Source organism: Ciconia boyciana, chromosome 16, assembly GCF_034638445.1.
Source record: "Ciconia boyciana chromosome 16, ASM3463844v1, whole genome shotgun sequence".
Taxonomy (NCBI): Eukaryota; Metazoa; Chordata; class Aves; order Ciconiiformes; family Ciconiidae; genus Ciconia; species Ciconia boyciana.
Window position 1 is genome coordinate 67,126 of NC_132949.1, and position 18,968 is coordinate 86,093.

Genomic DNA, 18,968 nt, shown 5'->3' on the forward strand with positions numbered 1-18,968 from the left:
ATTAGGGACAAATAGGTGTGAGCCTTCCAGATAGCAAAATGTAGCTCTTGTTACATTGAAGAGACTATAATTCTGATTCACTTGGGTGTAGCCTTGAGATTATACCTTCAGGAGCCAGTCTTAGCTGGGGTACCATAGGATCCAAAAAACCCCACCATAAATGTATTCTTAAACCATGTTTTCTTAGGAGCTTTCAAGTTCTAAAGAGCATCACTTGACACTAAAGACAGGTCAGTACTCAAAATATTTAGGGCTTTATAAGTCATAGCACTTCATCAAACTTTACCTGCAAACAAAACCTGGAGCACTCTTCAGAGGACAAGAATAATTTCTACACGGAGCACCACAAAATTAATAGCTATTATTTTAAATTAGTTGATGCTTTAAAATAGTCTTCAGGATCATTTACAGCAGGAGCCCATTTCCATTTTGGAATTGGCCAAACTATGAGTCATGGCAAAAGTAGTCCCCTTGCCCACACTTCCTTGTCCACAAATTCCATCTGCCTGTCAGCTCAGTGTCACCTCTTATTTTCTTGTCTATAAGCACTCTGCTTCTGTATAGCTACTTGAACATGTGCAAATGAAGCCCGACTTGGGGCCAAATGAAACTTGGGGCAAATGAAGCCAAATATGGGTGTTAAAGTTATTTTTTCTAAGCTTATTTTCTCACACCCACAGTTTTTGACAACCAAATAAATATTTATTCACTACATTTGCAACAGTTTACTAGAAAAGCATAACAAAAAAAATCTAAGTATAAACGCACACATTACATTAAAGTGCATTAACAAGAAAAAAGTCATCTCGCTTGCACAACACTGAAGTGTACTCCCATAATCCTAAAAACAAGTGTGGCAGAGAGGCACAGACACACACATACACAAGTCGGTACTTACCGCTGTAACATGTAAGAGTTTGCATTCTCCTGAAAGTGTTGTGTCTGATTGCCTACCAAACTGAAGCTTTTATCTGGGGTGTAACAAGGGTGCATACGTGAGTGTATTTTGGGTTTACATTCTGAAGTTCGATTGCTTGGTTAGGGGAATGTTTTCATTTCTTTTTAGAGAATGATTTTACATTGTCTAATACACTTCTTTGTTTGGATGGGATTTAACATTAACAAGCACAAGATCTGTCCAGTCCTTCACGCTATACTTTCATACCATCTCAAGTCTCAACTTTAGGGAATGAGCCGCTTTAGCAGCATGTACTGCTAAAGACTTGCTGTAATGTATTTACGGACTGGAGAAAAACAAAATCTAGAGATTGTGACTTTAAACAGATAGCTGCATCACTTTAAGATTTTTAGTTCCGCTGAGATCTTCTAGGCTCCAAATAGCTACAAGATATTTTATTTAGGAATTTTAAAAAAGCAAACTTATCTTTGTATAGGAGAAGGAAGAAAATAGTTTTAACTCTGCATTGCTCATTGTCTAGTAAACAGGCAACCTGTCTCTATTCTACTCTACTGGGTATTTTGCATGTTTGATATATATAGATTGATACATACATATATAAATATATATATATATATGCGCACACACATACACACCTCTTTATGTATTCTCTGTGTGTTACAGGTATTTATACACACACCTTCTCCTTGCATTAGGAAATTAAGGGACTAAGATCCATTACATGATCAAACATACAGTATTTTAACCATAAATCCTGTAGTACACAATTTATAGGATGTACAAAGATCTGAAAAGCTTTAAAAATTACGCTAGCCTGTACACTAAAAGGCCATTCATTAGTTTCAGAGAAATAATCTATGAAAACTTATCTTTCAACTGTTTTACAGTATTATACTTGGATTTTTTGCACTTGTGTTTTTCAGTTGTTTTCCTCACAGACTTCTTAAACAGATTCATGAACTACGTGTCTAAAGAAATTACATTTGTTCCCATGGCGTACGAAGGAAGAGCAAATTACAATGTTGTCTTTGGGATGCTTGACAATTCAGTTGTAGAATTACCTGCCTTCCCTTCCCTTTCCCCTTTTCTTCCTCTTTCTTTTTTCAAATTACAAAATTTTAACCAGGTGAAGGTTGAACAACGGTTCATCCAGGTAGATGTTGCATGGAACTGTTTTGCTTGTGTCCCCGGGCAGTTAAGTGTCTCTTTAGCAATGCTTTATGACTCCGACCATGCGCATCCTCAAAATATATGAAAGAGCACATGCTACAAACTGCTCTTAAGGGGATCTCAATGGTGTTGAGATTAAAGAAATACTGTAGCAAAATACCTGAGGGGTTTAAAAGCAATTCCTTGAGAATTTACAATAAGCAGCGTTAAATTAATAAGGAGCCAGGCTAGTCTTGCCAAGAGAAAGGGTTCCAATACAATCCTCTCCTTCTATATGCAACAGTTCCTAGTTGGTGTTCTAAGACAGCGCTGGGAACCGAAGGACTCGCCAGTTGCTTTGTTTTCTTAATGTCTTGGGGTAGGAAGGAGGGAGGTCTATAAAACAGGAGCTCAACGTAAAGGCCTTTGTGGCCATGTCGGTAGGAGCGGTTGGGTACACGCCTCAGCACAGCCTAGCATAGTGGCCTGCAGTTGTCCAGGCTAGGGATCTGGCATGCATGGAGATTTCCTTCCCATCAGTATAGACAATCTCTTTCCAAGGAAATAAAGGCTGCTGAACAGAAAGAGGACTGGAGGGCTAGCACACACCTGGATGTCACCCTTGCATGGGACAGAACGGAAGCAGGGAGCGTAACTGGCACCAGAACTCGGAAGTACTTTGAAGCCTGCCAGTTTTGATGTTGCTAAGAGATCTGCATTAGGAGTTTCTCATCTGTGTGTTGATGCTTCTTGTAAATAATTAAAACAGTACAAGATTTTATAGCCTGTGTGAAACTGCTTAGCAAATTAAATTCCAACCCTTATTTCTCACAGTCAATAGAAGAGTCCTGTGATGTGACCTCTCTCATGCAGTAAGCATCTCCTGCTCTCACGAATACTGCAATCCATTGGTAGGTCTGTGCTGAAAATAGCACAAGAGCGCTGGCAGTCCTACTCAGAGTAGTTCATCTTTGAGTCGAGGAAAAGAACTTGTATAGGCCAACGAGGCACCTTCTGTGAACACCAGATTTACTTTAGAAATTATTTATGGTGTCTTGTTGAAATGTATTTCCCTTGTCTTAATAACTTCCTCTTCTGCTCCAGTCACACAAAATTGTAACGTAACACTTCTTGTTTCCAGCTTAACCATAAAGGTATTATGTATGGAAAATGAAACATAGTCTGGAAAGGCAGTATGAGAAAGCCCAAATTTTAGAGATGTTACAGTCTAAACAATTTGCAGAATGTACGGAAACTTAAAATTGTGCCACAACCTGATGTCAAAGGAATAACCATTTAGTTCTGTGATAACAGTATAGCATTATCTAGCAAAGAAATCTGGTGATCAAAAACCACAGTAAGACAAAAATGGCTATTTGAGAATCTGAATTCACCTTTGGGAAGGTTTCTAGTTTGTGTTTTCTGAAGCAGAACAGGGAACTCCAATCTGAAAGCTGTATCAGGCCTTCACATATCATCTGAAGCAGCCTCCAGGGATACCACAAACTGATCTGTGGATTCCATTTTCCTCTTGCCCTTTCACATGGTGGCCTCCTGGAGCTAGCAGCATTGTGTTCCAAGTACTGATTTAGTCTTCAGCAAACTGGAGCTAAGCTCGGTGACTGAGTTCTTATAACTAGGACATGCCAGTGCAATTCCTGCCACTAAATTAATAAAAGGTTTTAAAGTAACGCACTATATGCAATATAAAAATAAAGTTTATTCAGTGCAGCATTCATTTCTTTTTAAAATCACTCAAAAAAAAAGGTCATGATCCTAACTTTTTAATTTCTGTGCAAGGTTGTCCTAACAATGCAAAACCATTTTGAAGAAACTACCAGAATGGAAGCTGGTATCTCAAATTAGGGAATGGTTCATGGTTTTGGCACTTCCTTGGATTTACTCTATGTTTCTGTTAAAATGGTCGAGTATGAAACAACTAATGACGTTATTTTTAAAAGGGGTACAGGGTTTTAAGGGATTAGGGTCTTTTAGTTTTCCGTTATTAAGCAGAACAATTTTGGAACCTGAAAGCCAGTATTCCTTGGCTACCAACAAGAAAACTGAATCTGTTACAATTAGTCTGTTTTGAAGATTGTTACTACAGTCACAAAACCTAGAGAGCTTTTTATAACTGTATCCAAAAGGTGGGTTGCAGCAGCATGATTTTGTATAAAAGATTACATTTCTTGAATGTGTTTGGGTGGGGGGAAAAAAAAAAAAATACATAGAATGCTTTCCTTTTACCTTCCTTTTCTATTCAGTGTCCTCACAATGAATCTTTTCCCTTTCCACATTTCTTCAAATGTGCTGTCACTGCCTCGTCTGATCTGTTTCTGTTTCTTCTCTTTCTCCAATACCAACGTCAGAGAAGATTTAAAGACTGGCCAGAGACTCCCCGTTCTGTTTGTGCAATGAGTAGCAGGGCCGACCCCATTCTTGATTGGTCCTTATGCACTGCTGTCATAAATATGATCAACAGTTCTACCACGTTTCCTCAACCAGCAAGAATGGCACCTTGAACTTCCAAAGATTAAGCAAAAGGATAGGGAAGTGGGGTAAATGAAGAGAAAAAAAAAAAAAAACAACAAAACCCAAAAAACCACCTTAGGACCTTCCTATGTTGCTAACATTGCATTTTAAAGATGGTTAACATGTTTCAAAATAGTCCAGCCCCTTCCCTAAGTCTACCCACTCTAATTTATAGCTCATCTGGAAACTTACACTGTTTCTTTTATATACAAAATGGACACTCTTCCAGAAGATTCTACTAAACCTACTGTCTGTCTTCACCATAGTACTTGTAATATTTTTCAATGCTGCAGGGCAACTGTACTGAAAACGGTGTATGTAAACGTAGGCTAGCTTTGCTTACGGTCTGTCAGGATCAATTCTGCTCATTTTATTTTCTTTTAGTACCACCTCGGAATACCACTTGTGTGATCTGCTGAGGACAGTATCCGTAATGCACCTTTCCACGTACAGTATTTCCAGATGATAATTACAAAGATACAGGTTTAGACAAAACTTAGAAACACATTTACATAAATCAAAGTAACAGATATTATCAAAATTAAATTAGGGCTGAGCCAATTAATGTAAAAAAGTAATAAATTCAAAAGCCTAATGGAGACCTTTAAGTTCCTGAGATTCTTCTCCATCTCAAACTCCTTCCCCTTCACAAAAAACACAGAAAGGGAAATTATATTTAGCCGCACAACACAGCGATTTCACCAATTTTGTCTGAAAACATACATGTAATTCCACTTTTCTTAAAATATATTATTCCTCTATCTCTTCCAAGTGAGCAGTTTCTGGTGATGCATAGCAATAATCTACTTGTGTTTATAAAAGCTTTTTAGTTTACATAAAAAGTATAACCACTATGCTCCACCTTTTACTGATAAAGCTAATTTTCCGATAAAAGGTTGTCTAGCTAATCAGCTTCCAGAGAGACCTGATGAACTGACCAGCCTCCAGTTAATAAAGCAGATGGCCCAGCCCTAAACTAGTTCTATTTCTAAAATAAATAGTGTTGAAAATCTTTCTTTTCTAAACACTTTGTTGGTTTCCTGTCATGCTCACACACACGTTTCTGGGTTAGTTACAACTTCACCGTTTTTTTCAGGCTCATCTTTCAGAAACTGCTCCACTTCAATAGAGTCCACCTTGGCTTCTTCAGGAGTTTTGTCTTCAGATTTGTTTAATTCCTCTCTTTCTGCTGCTTCTTCTTTTGTATGTGGTTCTTCTGATTTTTTCTTAATGCAGAAGAAATTTCCCAAGGCCAATACAAGTGCTGAGGTGGTAACTTCAATTCCAGCAATAATAAAAACAAACATGTACCTCTGTGTTGCATCTAAGAGTTTTCCTGAAAAAGACAACATTCCAGGTAATTAACAAAAATTATTATCTTGCAATGAAATTTTGTCTGCTTTTTTTAAACATTTAAATTACTCCTGTCTAGAAGTACCATGACTATCTAAGCAAGTTTTCTGAAATAGCATTTTAACAAGTTTATAACAAAATATTTCTCAATTGCTTCAATTTGGTTTAACATTCACTGACATTACATCACATCCTGAAACACATACTCCCGCTGCACACACGGAGTCATGCAATTCAACTAGAATAAACCCAACCTAGCCTTCATATGCAAGAGATGAGGCAAGTGCCATGTATTTCAGATAAAAATGTGTGCCACATCCATGGCCAAGATCTGTATCATCAGCTTCCTTTCACTCCCAGTCTCATTTCCTTTCCTACACGGGCAGTGCACAGTCCGCTTAAAATGCAAATCTTATTTAATAGTCGGTCTGGAGTACCTGACTGATTCTGATGCTTTAGTCAAATTAAATTTTCACAGGAATGGGTGGAGGTGAAAGAACAGGAGGAAGGATGTGAAGGAAGTGCCTCTCCGAACCTGAAGATCAGAGGAAGTAGTGCATAGTACTGTTTTTTTTCATGAGGGGTTATAGAGATATTGATGGTTTTTAGTGTCTCGTATAAATGGTAAACATTTTATGGCAGTGAACTGGTGGGTTTTGAGTGGAGGGGTTTTTTTTCAGGTCAGGGTCTGTAAAATTTATGTTCTTTGATTAGTAATTAATTTGCAATTGCGAATTCAAATTAATGAATTTGAATATTTTGTAATCTCCCTTTATTCTTGGGTTGTGAGACATGTGCAATAGAAGCAGTCTACGTTCCTTAAAACAGTCCAGTTTTATAGTCCTCCTTGTAAGATTTTTTTTTTCATCCTTCTGACATTTTCTTTCCTCCTCCAAATCTACCATGGGTATAGCGAATCCATCCTAGTAGTTTCCAAAGAAAATTGACAGGTTCATATTCTGAATCCCAACTCCAAAGAGGTCTGAACTTCACAAAAGTTATTCACTGTGTGTGTAAAACTCATCTCATACAATATTAGCCATCTTCTAATAAGAGGTCCAGTGTAGGCTTTCAGTGGAGAAAGAGCAGCATCTTCAGATGGCAATTCAACCAATCCTGAAACAGATCCAAGAAGGAAAAGATCCATCCCACCCTGTCTTGGACTATTTCAGGTTGTAACTGCAGGAAGTCATTGAAGCATGTGCAACACTAGCACAAAATGCATTTTTCAAGTGACTCATGTTGTCTTTTTCTCTGCTCCCTTATCATACAATTTGTGCACATGGATGCAGCGCAAATGGTTTTGAATTCTGAACTAAATGGAATACTTACCCGCTGATGGTGGACCGATTAGAACAGCCATAGCTTCCGCCAGGAGCACTAAACCGATGGCACTGGAAAACTTCTGAGTACCAACAATAGCCATGAGAACTTCAAACTGAAGAGCACCTACCATTCCATAAGAAATGCCAAAGAAAATGCAAAAGACAACCAGGCCACCATAATCAACAGACATAGAACCCATGAGATCTGTAAAGCCATTGAAAATCATAGCAAAACTGAAGAGGTAGACACAGCGTGGTCTAACCCATTTAAGACCAGCTACCATTCCACAAATAGGCCGAGCAAAGATATCAATGAATCCCAGAATAGTCAGAAGAAAAGCTGCTTTGGTGTCTTGATACCCCAAATCCTTGGCATAACTCACAACAAAAACTGGGGGAACAAAGAGGCCAAGCACCATGATAGATGCTGCTAGCGTGTAGATTACAAAACCACCATCTTTAAACACACTGAAATCCAGAAGTTTTTTCTTCACTTTCTTCTCAGCTGGTTCTTTGGTAGCTTCAGACTTTTTGGGTGGCTCCAAAGGTCTCATTAATGCTCCACATACACAGCAGTTCAGCAGCATCCCACCCAGTATAAGGAATCCTCCTCTCCAACCATACTTGTGTTGTAGTATCTGCCCCAATGGTGAGAGAGCACAAAGAAACACTGGACTCCCAGCAGCAGATAGCCCATTGGCTAAGGGCCGGCGTTTGTCAAAGTAACGGTTTAACATGATGAGCGAAGGCTGAAAGTTTAGTGCCAGACCCAAACCTGTAACAGAGAGTACATAAAAATTAATACTGGCCTACAGTATCACTATTAAAAAAAATTCTAATTCCAGTTTTTCTGATTCATGACTTAAGAGAAAAGAGTTTTATTTCAAATGGACAAAAGAATTCTAAGGTAACATTTGTAAAAGCTTTCTACCTCCATAATATTCTTGTACTCTGTGGTTACGCTTCAGTGATGACAGCAGTGGCTGTTAAACACACCAGGAAAATTAACATTCATAAAAAAATAAATCACAGTTTAATTCCACGTTTATCTGCCATCTTTATAAAAGCCCATTTGGATGATCCTGATGATTTAGGTATTTGTCACTTACACAAAACTTCAACCTAAAGCTAAGACATTAGCTAACTCATTTTCAACCGTGCACACTACTTACCAGTAATCACACCTGCAGTTAGATAGATCTGAACGATGCTTGTGCAGAAGGAGGCTATCACCATCCCCATTGAGGCAAAAAGGCCACCCACCAGCATGACAGGACGACAGCCAAAGCGATTGACACACACACTACAGAGTGGACCTAGGCAAGAAGAGCAAGTTACAGTTGCTAAGATAAACCAAATTTTTGCAATTGATTTTATGTCAGTTCGCAGTTCTTTTTTGGTGGACTTGGCGGCGTTAGGTTTATGGTTGGACTCGATGATCTTAAAGGTCTTTTCCAACCTAAATGATTCTGTGATTCTTTCCGTACTTTGTCCATACTGTCAGGCCAATCCAGAAGAGCATTCTTTCCTCTATAGTCAAATACTCAGCGTTTTTTGTCTTCAGAGTGCCATGCAATTTTTCCTTTTCATCGCCTTTAGTAGCTACTCAGTTAGAGATTTAATTTTATATGCAAGCTGGATGTGCTTAAATAACTTATGGATTTATGTGATTAATAGTAATTCTTCTTTGGAATGCCTTGCACACAAGTAACGATATGTAATCATGATTCATGCTGTAAATGGCTGTATGATTTACAAACATCACTGTATGACGCAATACTGTTTCAAAAACAGAGAACTACCTACCCGTTCCATAAAGCATGGCCAACAGAATGGAGGAAATCCATGCAGTGTCACTATATCCAATGCCGAATTCACGGATAAGTTCTTTAAAGAAGACACTAACTGCCTTAGGAAAGGCATAGGAGAATCCTGTGATGATAAAACAGCCGAAAAGGACAGCCCAGCCCCAGCCTCCATCAGGGGCTTTAACACCAGATGGACCATCATCAGCTACTACAGCTCCCATGACGAAGCTCAAGAGTGTTCCCTAAGAAACAAAAAGCAATTACAGTCTATAGACATTGGGACAATTATCTAACCAAAACCATCTAACCAAAATAGGCAGAAAATGCACTACAGTTAAAGTTACAAATAAGATACGGGACTATTTTAAATACAAATCTTGAAGATGCAGTGCAATTTTAACTATTCCTTGTTCGGGTTTAGTCCTTACAAAGGTTACAAAAAATACATAAAATGAGATGCACACAGTTGAGTTTTAAATGAATGTCCCCTCGCAGCTCTCTCAAAGTCAAAACGATTTCAACCAAATCACTGTTTCATAGAAAAACTGAAGCCATTACAGCAGTTCCGCAGTTTGACTTTCACAAATACGTAACTACTACTATTAAAGTCTGCAGGATTTTTTTTACAAGACCTTGTTATATGAAGCTCCTGGACTATTCACTTAGGAGACCTGGATGCAAAATCCTGGTGCATCACAAGTATTCTGTGAAACAGTGGACAAATCACCCAGGCTTTTCGCTCCCTACTGAGGACAGCAATACAGCCCTCATGCACCGATATCTTAAAAAGATAGACAGATCCCTTTGAGCTCCCCTGATGAGCTGTCAGTTTTCACGCATCGAGTAAGTACCTAAGCTAAACTGCAATGAAAATCTGCATGGGCAGTTTTTGTGGGTGATGCGAGTTAGTAACTGCAGCAATGCTCAGTATCACTGTCTGCCCGAAGCAAATACTTTCCATTGTTGTTGTTATTACATTATCAGTAACATTTTTTAATATTTTATTTGATGAATCTTATCTTTCACATCTTCTGTATGCAGCCACAAGCACCTTTGCATCTATAAAATAAAAATCTTTTCTCATGAGAACAGTATGTACTAGACAGTAAGGCTGCAAAGTTTTAAAAGAGAGAGAGAGGTGGGGGGGGGGGGAGACAGTGAAAAGGCAGATAAAAGCGTCCTTGTATGTGAAGACTGCAGGGAGGTACTGCATCACAGCAATTAGGTTTTTGTAGGCTCTGCGTATTATAGGAGTCTTGAGAATGTTAAAGGGAGCTTCAAACAAGTTATACATTAAATCTTACATGTACAAAAATTGACCATTTCTTTAAAATGCAATTGATTACTCCTGTTGGGTCCATGTTTGTCTACAATAGTCCCTAAAAGAGGAGTGCAAGCACAGCTGCACATCAGAGAAGATGTTCATCACTAAAGAATGCTTCTGCGTTCAGAAGTATAGGTCTGCGCAGTGATTGTTGTGCATTGGGAATTATGTAGTTCTTACAGCTCCACTTCAGAACCAGACTATGTATGGCACAACGATCTAGTTGATGCAGACTTGCCTAGACAACTGAGCACCGAATGCATAATTGTTAATAGGCCTGTGTGAACGTACTTACTATGGCATTCAGACCAGCACTCCCAGCACTTCAGACCAGCACTTCTTGGAAGAAACAACTTTATATACATGATGCAGAAATAAACCTGGCCATGACTATAGCTGTTCTATTACCCTGGGCTGTACAAGAAGGACAGTAAGCCTCATACTACTGGTTTCACCTCTTGTTTTCTGGAAATCAAAGAGAAAACAATTTGTCTTAAGCCCATACAACTAGAACCTAAAATGGTTAAATAAGTGAAACAGAATACCTTAATAAAACTAGACATCCAGGTGGCTGCTACTACAGATGGCTGATTCACTGATTGCTGTAAGAGTATGTACAAACGCATAGCTTGTTAGACTGGGCAATTTCTGCACCAGGCTTTGGGCTGCTCAGTGAAAGTCTTAAGATGCATCTCTGCCAACCCTCCTGACACTGGGACCTGTCCACCCTTCAGAACTGTTTTTCCCAGTAACTTCTGTATGATACAAGGTAGAAAGCATTCTTCAAAAAAGGATTGTTATTTTTTTAAAAGAAACAACCAGACAGCACCGAGTAGGTGCACAAAGTGTAATCCTTCATGACACCGGTAGCTCTGTAATATTAATGATAACGGGGAAAATGCTGATTCAAGTATCTCGGCTCAAGTGCATAAAGAACAGGAGTAAGATGTAAAACTGAAGGAGTCCAGGGGGCAGGAGGAATCGTCACTCCCACCATTTCCAAATGGTCAGACAGAACATTTCATTTGGAGTCAATGTTTAAAATGTTGGGGGACGCTTTGTGTAATTTTTATTCTTTTGTATTAACCACCTAGCGGCAACACAAAGTCAGTAATAATATGTGAGCACGTTTTGTTGAAAAACAGCAATAGGCAGTTTCTCCAGGTGCTTACACAGTGCTGGGTAGGAATATTCAACCCTAGGAAGAAACGGCTCATGGCATTCACCTCTGTGCTTCTTCCTGCGCACAGGCAGGGACAGTCTCCTTTACTGAGTCTATAGCAAAGATGTTCCGAGGACAATCTCTGCAGACCTACAGTGCTGGACCCCGACAGTAAACTACATCCAAGCCATCTCCAGCGGCAGGTGGCTTTTGAGACGAATCACCGTTAGAAGCTACTTGGCAGCAAACTCGCTCCTTCCAGAAAGAACCGTCCAAGCTTCACCGAGTTGCTCCGGGGGGGGGACGGGGACGGGGACACAGGAAGTTACCTCGGCAGCCGGCGCACCGAGCCCGAGGCAACGCGGCCCGGCGGGAGGCCCAGCTGCCCCACGGCGCCTGCCGCTGGGCTGCGAGCCTCCGGGCTGGGTCCGCACGGGGCCGCTTCCGCCGCGCTCGGCGGTGGCCCCGGGCAGGGCCCGCTCGCCGCCGCCCCGCGTGACCCCACTGTGACGTGCGCCGGCGCAGGCCACCCCAGCAGGGCGCCCGCGCTGGCGGTCGCCGCACTGAGACGTGCAGGACGTGACCGGGCGGTTGGGCGGGGCGCCTACCGTAATTGCAGCAGAGGCAGCCGACGGCGCAGCTCGGTTTTTCCGCCTTGGGCGCAGCGGCCCGGCGCGCGCGAGGGTAAGGCCGCGCTCCCGCGCGGTGCTGGCAACGGCGGCACGCGCTGCGCGGAGCCCGCCCGCTCAGAAGAGGCGGGAACCCCCTGCCCCGCCGCCCCTGCGCTGCCCCTGCCCGGCAGAGCAGGGCAGCCGGCGAGAGGCGGTTTGTTCCACCTGGCCTAGGGGACTCACCAGCTTTGCCTGGCCCGAGAGCAACGGTCTCTAAAACGGTTTTATGTCCCGCTGTGATGACAGAGCGAGGCTTGCAGACGCGGGGGGAACCAGGCCTACCTCCAGCATCTCATAAAAATAAGGCTATAGGGAAACAGTAGCATCCATTTACGCTTCTTTACGTCGTGCCTATTACCACGTTTGGCTAAAAATCACCATAAACCCACACGCCAGACCTTCCAACGCCATCCTTTTGAGACTGGTCTACATGTGCACACGCATACATCAATCTTCTTCATCTGTTTTAGTCCATCAGTGGTTCATGTTAACACATCAAAATTAAAAGACTGTTAACCAGAAGTACACGAACCCTGTCTCTGTAAGCCCAGCAGAAGATGCACTTCACCCTGTCCCCTTTGTCCCGTTGCGGTGTGCCTTGCTAGGCTAGACTGTGTTCACCCCCTCAAGAACTAGGAAGGAAGTAGCAGGGAGGTTCCCCTCTGACACATCCAAACTAGGGTCAGCCTTAGAAGAGGGGGGCTCGTGGCTGATTTGCACTGGCAACATTTTTACTTATCGTTTTGCTTCAGCACTGGGATGCTGCCAAAGCCTGCTAAGACAGGGGGCTACTGCACAACTATTGCAACAGTTTGCTTCGCTTCCTGCTTTGGCTGGCTCACCCTCTTTAGAGGCAACGGATTACATTTAACTGGCCGCAGCTCGCTTTCAGTATCTCCACAACAGCCACGATAGTATTGTCAGTATTTATTCCAGATTCCTCCTGACATAAATGGGCTCTTGCTTTGGCAATGTGTAAAACAAAGGGAGCAAATGTAGTTAAATCTGTGGGGTTTCACGCTCCTGAGATTATCTTCCTGTTGCCATGGAAACTAACACAGGCTCAGTTAGGAGGAAATACTGGGTGATTGCCGGTAGAATTGTGGGTGGTGTGTTTGGTGTGATGGTGCAGTGTATATAAAAGGAGAGCATTTGTATTATAAAAAGGAGCAGCTAGAAAGGGCAAGAATCTAATATTGATGTTTAGCCAATACCCTTATTGGCCACGTAGCTGTACATTATGGCCAGCAGTATGGGTAGGAAGGACATTTGTGAGTATGTAGGCTGACCTATATAGCTTGAGAACTTCCCCTGAATTCATTTGTTTTAACTATGGCAGAAATCTACCCAACCTTGAATTCCTAGGATAGAAATAAATAATGGTTATCAAAAATAAACCATGAACTTACATGTAGGGAACCCAGTTCAGACTGGAATTAAGTCTGGAACCCCACGAGGTTGAGAACTGTACAATTACAAAATGAGGAAGACAGTCTGAGCTGAGCAATGTAGAGATCCTCCTTCAGTTTCTTATCTGTGGAAAGAAGAGAATTATTCTCTCCCCATAGGCTGTTGGGAGTATGGATACACTGAAAAGCGTAGACTGCTCAATACTGTGTTAATAGGAGTCATAAACCTCCTATATTTGCCCAAGGGTATTAAAATCTAAGGAGACTAAACAAAGATGTACGTTATCCTTGGTTTTGAGTGAAGAATCCTAAGACTAATCAACTCTACTGAAATTTTGCAGGAAATGACCCCTGCAAAAATAATTTATTTTAATATCCTCCGGACCCTGGTGATCGCCCTCTACATATAAAACAACTACCCTTTGCATTGACATCATTGACATCTGCCTGTTCAGCATGACTTTAACTCTTTCCTGACACTCTAAAGCACTAATGCATACATTTTTAATTCGAATTGTATTTATTACAACTCATTCTTAGGTATTGCGTACAAGCCATTTTGATGGGCCACCGGTACGACACCGTGGTGCATTTCTTGTGGCTTACCTGCTTAAATATCAGCCCACTGAATTATACATTCATTTCCAAAGGCTGCTGCAAACTCCTGTTCCCCACAAAATCATTACCATATTTACCGATGCCTGCCCTGACCTCCTGTCCTCCACACAGGGCCCCTCAGTGACTTTCACTCTCCCACTTTGGCCCCCTCTGTTTTATCAGAGACAGTTTTCCGGTTCCGCTGCATCTGCCTTTTTTAAGGGTTTGGCAGCTTTCACCAGTCTCTCATCTCTCTTTCAAAACTCCTAGGATAAACCATACAGTAATTCTGTGCTGTCTGTAGCTGTAGGTGATGTTCCACACCAACACTTACTATTCCAGTCCCCACTTAGCCTCAAACCATTTTAGGGTTCACTGCTACAGCACAGTAAGTGACACACAGTAAGTAATGTACGTCACAAGTTACTAGCAGACTGCAATGACACAGTAAATTCACACTGCAATTTTATGTGTAGCAAATAATACTAACCAGTCGATTCTATTATCTGGGTAAAGTGTTCTACAGGGGAAGCTGTGCTTATTTATTTATTTTTTTAATTTAGATAATGAAAATGTTAGAACCTTGTTCTTTACATTACCTGGGAAAATCAGGTTCTATTATCATTTTGGTTTCTTGGTTGTTTTTTTTTTTTTTTCCTTAATGAGCATGTTACCAGCAAGTACCCCTAACTTACGCTGGGCCATAAGCAAAAGAATAAGCCACAGATCTGCATACCAACTTCAAGTTTAAAGAAGTATTAATGTGGCTTCCTTCTTAACAAAGAAACAGCTCTTTTAATCTTGAGATAAATACTTGCATAAGTATTTTCTTTAATTACAAATACAACAGCAACTAACAGTTCAATCTTCTCAGGTACCACCTTTGAAACAAATATACTAGTTCTATAACAATAGCATTGTCAACCTCCCTAGTTATCGTATCTATACCAAATGTCTAGTTTCTGGAGAAGTGGACTTATTTTTCTAAAGTTTATGGGGTTTTTTTACACCACATGCATTACCGTAAGTGCATTAATGTCAGCATCACAGCGGCACCTTAAGACCAGACGGCATATGCCCTTTCTGTGTGCACAGAAAAAGTGACAAGCATGCTCTCAGTTGCATTTGAATTTTCTGGCTGCTTTCCGTATGCTTTCAAAAGTAGAAGTTGCAGAATCTCAACTTCAGTTGAATACTTGCAATTCATTCTTCATGTATCATGAAAATTAATTTCAGCCCTGCAGCTATGGTGGCTTTGCAATGTGTCAGAGGTTTAGAAAAATAGAAATTCTTGCCAATTGTTTATAGTAGAGAAGTGTCCTTATTTTGTCTAGTATAAAATCAAAAAGTGGCAGAGCTAGATAAATACTAAATAAGGGTCCAGTCCTGTCACCAGCTGGACATAGGTGCTTATTTTTGCGGAATACCACGGAACTACCCTGGTACATAAAGTACTCACACGCACGTGCACTGTACCTCAAGCTAGGTTAGCACACGGAGCTGAATATAGTGGGGAAAGATCATCTGGCCAAGAGGTGTTATTCTACACAATCACTTTGGACAGTGCAGCTGCATAACATGGTGTCATACATCGAGATACGTGAACTCCCACTTCAGTCACAATTTAAAACATCACCTTAACATTTTTATAATTTACCTTGAGTTATACTTCTGACTGAACTACAACAGGTGTACTGTACTAATAGATTCTGGTTTACATTTTTAAACTGCCAACTACCACGCCTTAACAAACTACCGTTCCCTCTCAAATAAACATTGCAAAACCATACATGACTTCACTCTGTGACATCCTGAACTAAACCGTTTTCCAACTGCTATACCCAAAAAGCACGCAAGCCCGCTGACCAAGAGTGCGTTTCCACGACCGGTGTTAACTGTTTGCGCCTGTGAGGAAGTTGTACGTCTACGATTCCGCCTCACCTTCGTGCTCTTTTCTTTTCTCCACAGAGCCGTTTAAAGCAAGGCAAACCGAAGACCTTTTCATGCCGATTACGAGCAGTAGCAAGAAAGGGCTCTTTCCCACCAGATGCGGCGGGGCTGCGGCGGCCCGCCCGCGGGGAGGAGCGGGGTCGGGAGAACAATGGTGGCGGTCGCGGCGCCGCCAACGGCAACGGCCACGGCCGCCCGCGCGGCGCTCCGGGGCAGGCACGTAGCCCGCGCCGCCCCAGCCCAGCCGGCTCCCGCGGAGCGATCGGGCCGCCGCCGCCGCCGATGCTCTCGCAGCCTGGAGCGGCAGCCGCGCGGTTCCGCGCCCGAGCGCCTCACCGTTCTCGGAGCGCTCGCAGAACCGAGTAACGGAGCTCACGCCCGGGGCTGCGGCGATGTCCTTATGAGGGGACGGTCCCTCAGGCTGCGCGTCCCTCGCTTTGGCGAATCTGAACCGTCACCGCTGTGACAAAGGGAACTCCGGAATTTACCCCCCGGGGCTTGACGCTGAAATGAAAGGTGAGCGGCAGCGAAGGGATCGTGGAGGCGGGGCTGGACGCGGAGACCCTCGTCGCCCGGTACCGGTCTGAAGCCAGCGACGGCGGGAACAAAGCCCGAGTTGGCGGGTGCCTCACGAGCCACCGGTGTGGCACGGTACGTGCGCTGGGGCCGGCGGCACCGCGCGCCTAGGCGTGACCCGGCCGCCAAAGGGGGAAGCTCGGGACAGCTCTCTCCCGCAGCAGCATGAGCGGGGCTCGGTCGCCAGCACCGCTCAGCGCCCGGACAGCGCTGTCAGGCCGACGGCGGCGGGGACGCTGGGCGACCCATACCGCAGCGCGCGTTTCCCCAGGAAGAAATGCGCCCGTCTGGCCCCGTGCGCGGGGAGAAAGGCAGCCGGCGGGGGGGCGCCCCGCCGCCCCACGAGAGGAGGTGCCCAGGGGTGAGGACAGTCCGCGCCGTGCCCGCCGCCCCACCGGCGCCCCGCGCAGCCTCTAGGCGAGGGATGAAGCGGCGACGCCCGCGCCGCGCGCGCCCAAAGCTTCGTCCGCTCTCGAACGCGTCCGCCGGGCCGGGCAGCCTCGCTCAGAGATGCGTCCTCGGCCTGCCCGACGCGCCGGAGTCGGCTCACCCGGCTGCGGACCCCCCCCCCGCGCTCCCCATGGCGTTTGCCCCCGTGCGCCAGCCAAGCACTCCGCAGCATCACGCACGACGGCTCCGCCTCAGTACCTGAGTCACGTCCCGCGCCTCAGCGTGAGGACGCCCGTGCTCGCGCCGGACCGCTGCCCGCTCTCCCCGTGCGCCCGGGCAGACCCACCCCGGCCCGTCTACCTCGCGCCGGCTGCGGAGCGCTTCGGCGCGGCAAGTCGGTGGCTGCTCGCCCCTCCCACGCCAGAGCGGGGGCGCCGGGTCCTAGCGCCGCCACGTGACTCCTTCCCGCCGCTACAGGTTTGCCCGCGCAGGGGCACCCCGGCCGCGTGCGGCCCGGCCCCGCCGAAGCGGAGCCCCGTGGGCGCCTTGCGCCGAGCGGGCTGGCGCACAAGGCACCAACGCGAGCTGTGCGCTGCTTGCACAGAGCGCCAGGCGGGGTTGGATCCTGCCCGCGTGGAATGCTGCCCCGGCTGCCGAGGAGCAGGACCTGAGCAGTGGACTTAAACGTGCGAATTGGCTTCTGTAGTTGAGGTCTGTTCTGTGCTGCCGTTTATATTTTCCAGGGAGTGATCACACTTCCCTTTTTCCACTTTTCCAGGGAGTGATCACAGTTTCTTCGTTGTCTCCTCAGATAAGAAAGACTTTTACGAGCTTCCTTGCTTTTTTTTCCCTTCTTCTTAGTCATTTTGACTGTGATACCGTGCATTCTGCAGATAACTTACAGGCATCCCTCGTCATCCTTTACCAAGGGAGCACTGCCTGCAAATATGCCTGCTTGAGATATCTCTCCTTTTATATCCAGATGAAGTGAGCTTTCTGCACTGATCTGCTGTGGCTCTACTGCTATTCGTACAAAGGATGAATTATAAAACTGACTGTGTGTTGATATTGCTATTATTTAGCATCCACGCAAGTTGTGATGGCCTTCTAATTTGCAGTACAGAAAAGCAGCACTCCTTAGGCTACTCAGCACTTAGGAAATTCAGTAGGTGCTCCACTCCTTTGTGTGCTTACAGCACACAGTCCAGTGTATAGGGGAGTGATCGTCCCCCTGCACTCGGCACTGGTGAGGCCCCACCTCAAATACTGCGTTCAGTTTTGGGCCCCTCACTACAAGAAAGACATTGAGGGGCTGGAGCGTGTCCAGAGAAGGGCAACGAAGCTGGTGAAGGGTCTAGAGCGGAAGTCTGATGAGGAGCAGCTGAGGGAACTGGGGTTGTTTAGCCTGGACAAAAGGAGGCTGAGGGGAGACCTCATCGCTCTCTACAACTACCTGAAAGGAGGGAGACAGTTTAATTTGTCATGACCCCACCCTCTGACTGTAATTTCTTAAGGAGCACCGTTCCATCCTGCAAAATCTTCTGCTTTGTTACACTACTTTCCTTGAATCACCACATCATAGAAATGCCTCCATCTCTCTGCAGCCTCGTCAGCAGAGTGCAACACATGCTCTCTGGTTAGCGTTCAGTTGTGGAACATTCACACCATTTAAGAGGTCAGTGGGTTTTTTTCTAGAGGCAGAAGAGCGTCGCTGCAGTTGGTCTGTTTTTCAGAAGTGAACGTCCATAAGCATAGACCAGTTGCTGAGAAAACTGACTGGTGGTCTGTGGTCTCACTTTTGCA

At 44.2% G+C, this 18,968-nt stretch overlaps 3 protein-coding genes across 9 annotated transcripts in view; 2 read left to right on the forward strand and 1 right to left on the reverse strand.

The window, feature by feature from the left end:
- The window catches only part of CSNK1D (casein kinase 1 delta), a 30,406-nt gene extending 24,570 nt beyond the window's left edge, over positions 1 to 5,836 (forward strand). The window contains exon 9 of one of the 2 annotated variants that reach the window (XM_072881701.1): positions 5,697 to 5,836. In XM_072881701.1, coding sequence (XP_072737802.1) covers positions 5,697 to 5,729 — 33 coding nt within the window. In that variant the 3' untranslated portion in view covers positions 5,730 to 5,836. Of the gene's footprint in view, positions 1 to 2,629; positions 3,327 to 5,696 lie in introns of those variants that run through there. The other variant, XM_072881696.1, reaches the window with a different exon arrangement.
- Positions 4,948 to 17,616, reverse strand: SLC16A3 (solute carrier family 16 member 3). Of its 2 annotated transcripts, none has more exons than XM_072881695.1 (4): positions 17,424 to 17,616; positions 8,451 to 8,594; positions 7,286 to 8,053; positions 4,948 to 5,936 (listed from the first exon to the last, which is right to left on the reverse strand). In XM_072881695.1, the coding sequence occupies exons 2-4, from the start codon at positions 8,545 to 8,547 to the stop codon at positions 5,650 to 5,652; spliced, it is 1,152 nt and encodes a 383-aa protein (XP_072737796.1). In that variant the 5' UTR covers positions 8,548 to 8,594; positions 17,424 to 17,616; the 3' UTR covers positions 4,948 to 5,649. The 2 variants fall into 2 exon arrangements, with proteins under 2 accessions (XP_072737796.1, XP_072737795.1); XM_072881694.1 differs by lacking the exon at positions 17,424 to 17,616 and adding an exon at positions 9,085 to 9,307.
- CCDC57 (coiled-coil domain containing 57) overlaps positions 16,180 to 18,968 on the forward strand; it is a 52,483-nt gene continuing 49,694 nt past the window's right edge. For 4 of the 5 annotated variants that reach the window (XM_072881686.1, XM_072881690.1, XM_072881689.1 and 1 more), the window contains exon 1: positions 16,180 to 16,715. Coding sequence is in view for 1 of the 5 variants with exons in the window: in XM_072881690.1 (XP_072737791.1) it covers positions 16,709 to 16,715 (7 nt within the window). In the remaining 4 variants the exon portion in view is untranslated. Of the gene's footprint in view, positions 16,716 to 17,795; positions 18,841 to 18,968 lie in introns of those variants that run through there. The other variant, XM_072881687.1, reaches the window with a different exon arrangement.

What these genes read in the sequence shown, in the direction of transcription:
- SLC16A3 (XM_072881694.1), bottom strand. Translation starts at nt 9,307, where the DNA reads ATGGGAGCTGTAGTAGCTGATGATGGTCCATCTGGTGTTAAAGCCCCT. An exon ending in AACTGCAGGTGTGATTACTG is followed by an intron (nt 8,054 to 8,450) that starts GTAAGTAGTGTG and finishes TCTCTGTTACAG; the next exon opens with GTTTGGGTCTGGCACTAAAC. An exon ending in AATCGGTCCACCATCAGCGG is followed by an intron (nt 5,937 to 7,285) that starts GTAAGTATTCCA and finishes TGTCTTTTTCAG; the next exon opens with GAAAACTCTTAGATGCAACA.